Genomic DNA, 6,000 nt, shown 5'->3' on the forward strand with positions numbered 1-6,000 from the left:
GAATCCCTTCCCTTCCCATTTCATCTCATCCCATCTCGACTCCATCCCATCCATCTCATCCCAAACCATCCCAATTCCTTCCCCTCCCATCCCCATGGATCCCATCTCATTCCCATTCCCATGGATCCCATCCCATCCCCACGGATCCCATCTCATTCCCATCCCCATCCCATCCCATCCCATCCCCATGGATCCCATCCCATCCTCATGGATCCCATCCCATCCCCATTCCCATGTCATTCCCATCCCATCCCATCCCATGGATCCCATCCCATCCCATTGGATTCCATCCCCATGGATCCCATCTCATTCCCATCCCATCCCATCCCATCCCATCCCATCCCATCCTCATGGATCCCATCCCATCCCCATTCCCATGTCATTCCCATCCCATCCCATCCCATCCCATCCCATGGATCCCATCCCATCCCATTGATCCCATCCCATCCCATCCCACGGATCCCATCCCATGGACCCCATCCCATCCCATCCCATTCCCTGGTGACTGCTCAGCCTGGGAATGTCCAGCCCCATCCTTCCTGTCCCCATCCTGACCTCCGCGTCCCTTCCCACTGGGACAGGGGACAGGGGACAGCGACCGGCACCGGGACACGGCAAATGCCGAGAATTCCCATCTGGAGAGCACCAGGATTATCCCCCGGGAATGCCGGGGGGACAGGGGGGTCAGGGGACACGTGAGGGACAGAGGGGACACGTGAGGGACAGAGGGGACAGTGCCACCCCCGGGGGGCTGCTCCAGCTGCTGGAACGCTTAAAAACCTGGGATCCGCATTCCCAGGAAACCGGGATCTGGATTCCAAGGGATCCCCAGAGCCCCAGCTGTGTCCTTGTCACCGGCACGGTGACATCACACGGCTTGTCCCCAAGGGAGGGGACACCAGGGCCTGGCTTGTCCCCCTCTCCCCATTCCCACATTGGCCGGAAATTCCAGCTTTTCCCTAAAAAGCCGCTCTGGCACAGGGACGGTCCCCAGAGCCACCGCTGGCCGTGTCCCCGTGGCTGGGGGATGTCACCTGGGGGGGACACGGGGGATGACACCGTCACCTCCCGGCACCGGGCGCGGATTTGCTCGGGGATTACAAAAACAATGGGATTCGGGAAGGGATTAAATCCCAGCGGCCACTGCGACCACTGCGGTGTCCCCGCGGTGTCCCCACGGTGTCCCCACGGTGTCCCTGCTGTCCCCCTCTGATGTCCCCACAGTGTCCCCACACTGCCATCCCCACTCTGATGTCCCCATGCTTGTCCCCCCTCCCACTCTGATGTCCCCACAGTGATGTCCCCACGCTGCTGTCCCCTCCCTGTCCCCACCCTGCTGTCCCCACGGTGTCCCTACACTGCTGTCCCCACACTGATGACCCCAATTTCCTGTCCCCACTCTGATGTCCTCACCATGAAGTCCCCACAGTGTCCCCACAGTGATGTCCCCACACTGCCACCCTCTCAGGGATGTCCCCATGCTGGTGTCCCCCCTCTCACACTGATGTCCCCACCCTGATTTCTCCACTCTGATGTCCCCACCGTGTCCCTGCCCTGACGTCCTCACGCCAGTGTCCCTCACAGTGTCCCCACACTGATGTCCCCTCCCTGCTGTCACCACAATGATGTCCCCATGGTGCCACCTCCACGCTGCTGTCCCCACAGGGATGTCCCCATGCTGCTGTCCCCTTCCCTCACGTCCTCACACCAGTGTCCCCACTGTATCCCCATGGTGCCATCCCCACTGTGTCCCCTCCATGATGTCCCCACAGTGTCCCCACCTTGCTGTCCTTGCCCTGATGTCCTCACACCAATGTCCCCCACAGTGTCCCCACTGTGTCCCCACGCTGCCACCTCCACGCTGCTGTCCCCACCCCACTGTCCCCACGGTGCCATCCCCACGGTGCCATCCCCGCCCTGCTGTCCCCACAGTGTCCCACTCCTGTCCCCGCTGTCCCCTCACTCCCGCTCTCACCCCGGCCAAGATCCAACACTTTAATCCCAGAGCCGGAGCCGCGCCGGGAACTGCGCGAACTGGGAGCCACTGGGAGCCACTGGGAGCCACTGGGGCTGGCCCCGGGCCGCCACTGCGGTGCCACCCGGTGGTGGCAGCGGTGTCGCTGTCGCCTGTCAGCGCCGCTGGCCCTGGAGCTGCTGCAGCCGCCGGCTCAGGTCGTCGATGCGGACGTTCTTGAGGAGCAGGAGCTGCTCCAGCCGCCCCACCTTGGCCTGCAGGATCTGGGATTCCCCAGGGATTTGGGGCCGCAAATCCCAAATCCCGAAATCCCAAACCCATCCCCGAGGGATTTGGCGCCGCAAATCCCAAATGCCGAAATCCCAAACCCATTCCCCCGGGGGGTCCTCCCGGCGCAGGGGATGCGGGGAGAGGGAATTTTGGGTTTTATTTTCCAAGAGGGGAATTGAGGTGGGTGAGAAGACGCGATGGATTTGGGGTTCCAAGAGCAGCCCCCCTTCCCCCCAAAAAATGGGAATCCCAGATATCCCGCTTTTCCCACCCCGGGTAGCCCATGGAATTCCCAATATTTACATCTCCGGTGGAAAAAAACCCCAAATTTTAGGGCAAATTGGAGGGACCGGGAAAAGCAGGGAAAAGAGGGACAGGGAGAAGGGGGGAAGAGGGGATCGGGAAAAGCCGGGAAGGAGGGACTGGGAAAAGCCGGGAAAAGCCGGGAAAAGCTGGGAAGAAGGGATCGGGAAAAGCCAGGAAGGAGGGACAGGGAAAGGAGGGGAAGGATGGACAGGGAAAAGCCGGGGAAAGCCGGGAAGAGGGGACTGGGAAAAGCCGGGAAAAGAGGGGAAGGGGAAGAGGGAAAAGCCGGGAAGGAGGGATGGGGAAAAGCCGGGAAAAGAGGGGACTGGGAAAAGCTGGGAAAAGCCGGGAAAAGCCGGGAGGGAGGGACACGGAAAATTTTAAGGAAGAAGGGACAGGGAAAAACCGGGAAAAGCCGGGAAGGAGGGGTCGGGAAAAGCCGTGAAAAGCTGGGAAAAGCCGGGAAGAGGAGACACGGAAAAGCCGGGAAGAAGGGCAGGGGGACAGGACAGGGTCTCGTGTGTCCCCCCGAGATGTCCCCGCGCATCCAGTGTCCTTCCCACCAGGATTTGGGATGGGCTCACCTGGATCGTGTCCCGCGCCAGCTGCAGCGCCTGCTCGCGCTCCGCCAGCTGCTGTCGCATGTCCCCAGGGATTGTCGCCTCCCTGGCGCGGCGACGGGGACGTGGGGACAGGCACTGAACCCCCCCTGAGGGCCGGAGGGGAAGGGGGGGGCGGGGGGTCCCCAAATCCTGGCCCCCGATCCCATGGGAATGTCCTGATCTCCATAGGGACCCGCGGGGACACGCAGAGCCACCAGGGGGATCCCCGAACCCCACAGTGACCCCCCAGACCCCCACGGTGAGCCCCAAACCACCACAGGGACCCCCTGACCCCCACGGTGACTCCCAGACCCCAACAAGAACCCTTAGACCACTACAGTGACCCCCAAACCCCACAGTGACCCCAAGACACCCACAGGGACCCCTTGACTCCCACAGTGACCCCCAAACCACCACAGGGACTCCCAAACCCCCACAAGGACCCCCAGACACCCTTGGGGACACCCAAACCCCACAGGGACTTCCTGACCCCCACAGTGACCCCATAAAGACCCCCTGACCCCAAGAGGGTCCTGTTCCCTGCCCAGCCCTCACCTGTCAGTCCTCTCCTGGCTGCAGCCCCTTCCCAAATCACTCTGGACCTTGGGATGGCCTGGAAAATCCCACAGGGATGGGGTCACCTGCCGGGACACTGCTGTCCCCTCCCAGGCACCCCAGAAAGTCACAGTGGGGGATTTTCGGATCCCTTTTGGGATCCCTACCTGTGTCCAGGTATCCGCCCTCCTCCAGCGCTGCCAGCTCTGCTGGGGGCTGCGGGGAGAGGCAGGAAAACCCCTGGAGCACCCGGGATACCTGGGACAACCCCGGCCACCAGCCCAGGTGGATCCAAGCCCCAGCGTCCAGCCTGGCCTTGGACATTCCCAGGGATCCAGGGGCAGCCCCAGCTGCTCTGGCAATTCCATCCCCAGCAATTCCTTCCCAACATCCCAGCCCAAGCTCCCCTTTCCCACTGGGAAGCCATTCCCTGCCTCCTGGCCCTCCAGCCCTTGGCCCCAGTCCCTCTGCAGCTCTCCTATTCAGGTGTCCATATCCCATCCCAGTGTCCATACCCCCCCTCAGTGTCCATATCCCACCTCAGTGTCCATATCCCATTCCCAGTGTCCATACCCCACCTCAGTGTCCATATCCCACCTCAGTGTCCATATCCCATTCCCAATGCCCATATCCCATCCCAGTGTCCATATCCCATCCCAGTGTCCGTATCCCGTTCCCAGTGTCCATATCCCACCTCCAATGCCCGTATCCCATCCCAGTATCCATTCCCAGTGTCCATATCCCACCCCAGTGTCCATAACCCATCCCAATGTCCACACCCCACCTCAGTGTCCATATCCCATCCCAGTGTCCATATCCCATCCATGGTGTCCATATCCCATCCTCAGTGTCGAAATCCCATCTCAGTGTTCATATCTCATCCCAATGTCCATATCCCATCCCAATGTCCATAACCCATCTCCAGTGTCCATAACCCATCCCGGTGTCCTTATCCCATTCCAGTGTCCACATCCCATTCATTCCCACGCAGGGACACCTTCCCCTATGCCAGGTTGCTCCAAGCCCCATCCAACCTCTCCTGGGACTCTCCCAGGGATGGGAGGATGGGACACCCTTGGAATTCCCCATTCCCAGGAATTCCTTACCTTCCCATTCTCCCCCTTCCTCTGCCTCTGCCTCTCCTGGATTTTCTCCCGCAGGAGTTGCAGGAGCTGCTCGGCCATTCCCGGCCGGCTCTGGACCAGCTGCTGGATCATCTCCTCCGGGATGCGGAAATTCAGCTTACTCAGCACTTTCCTGGAGACCGGGATGGGATATGGACATTGGGAATGGGATATGGACACTGGGGTGGGATATGGACACTGGGGATGGGATATGGACACTGGGGATGGGATGTGGACACTGGGATGGGATATGGACATTGGGATGGGATATGGACATTGGGAATGGGATATGGACACTGGAATGGGATATGGACACTGGGAATGGGATATGGACATTGGGAACGGGATATGGACACTGGGGTGGGATATGGACACCGGGGTGGGATATGGACACTGGGATGGGATATGGACATTGGGAACGGGATATGGACACCTGGGATGGGATATGGACACTGGGGTGGGATATGGACACTGGGTTGGGATATGGGCACTGGGATGGGATATGGAAACTGGGAATGGGATATGGACACCGGGATGGGATATGGACACTGGGAACGGGATATGGACACTGGGGTGGGATATGGACACTGGGGTGGGATATGGACACTGGGATGGGATATGGACATTGGGAACGGGATATGGACACTGGGGTGGGATATGGACACTGGGGTGGGATATGGACAGTGGGGTGGGATATGGACACTGGGATGGGATCAATAAAGCCCCTTGGGGAGGTGACCGGGGGATACGGGGACACGGGGGGACACCAACCGCCAGTGTGGCACGCAGGGTGGCCCTGTGGGCACACAGAGCTGCCGGACCGTGGCGAGCATGAGGACACTGCCCACAGGACAGGTGGGGACACTGTGGGGACACCCCGCGTAGGGGGGGGTCACACGGAGGAGGTGGCACCTGTCCCTACCTGTTCAGGTGGCCCCAGTTGGCGACTTTCTGCGCCGTGGAGCTGGTGGGCACGAAGCTGTGCAGCTCCACCAGGGACGGGAAGAAGAACTTCACCACCTCGGCTGCCAGCACTGCGGGGACAGCGGGGACACGCTGCGGTGGCACCACAGCGACAGACACCCCGCCCCGGCCTCCCGGTGCCACCCCGCCGTGTCCCCACAGTGCCAACCCCGTCGCTGAAAGTCGCGGCGATGTTCCTGCGCGG

General features: G+C 61.1%; 1 protein-coding gene across 1 annotated transcript in view; it reads right to left on the reverse strand.

The window, feature by feature from the left end:
* Window positions 1-1,986: 1,986 nt before the first annotated feature.
* The window catches only part of SPEF1 (sperm flagellar 1), a 4,217-nt gene continuing 203 nt past the window's right edge, over window positions 1,987-6,000 (reverse strand). Inside the window, exons 2-7 of the mRNA XM_039551597.1 lie at window positions 5,755-5,992; window positions 4,815-4,965; window positions 3,876-3,924; window positions 3,709-3,766; window positions 3,136-3,217; window positions 1,987-2,238 (exon numbers count right to left, since the gene is read on the reverse strand). Coding sequence (XP_039407531.1) covers window positions 2,131-2,238; window positions 3,136-3,217; window positions 3,709-3,766; window positions 3,876-3,924; window positions 4,815-4,965; window positions 5,755-5,992 — 686 coding nt within the window. The 3' untranslated portion in view covers window positions 1,987-2,130. The remainder of the gene's footprint in view (window positions 2,239-3,135; window positions 3,218-3,708; window positions 3,767-3,875; window positions 3,925-4,814; window positions 4,966-5,754; window positions 5,993-6,000) is intronic.

Source organism: Corvus cornix, chromosome 4, assembly GCF_000738735.6.
Source record: "Corvus cornix cornix isolate S_Up_H32 chromosome 4, ASM73873v5, whole genome shotgun sequence".
Taxonomy (NCBI): Eukaryota; Metazoa; Chordata; class Aves; order Passeriformes; family Corvidae; genus Corvus; species Corvus cornix.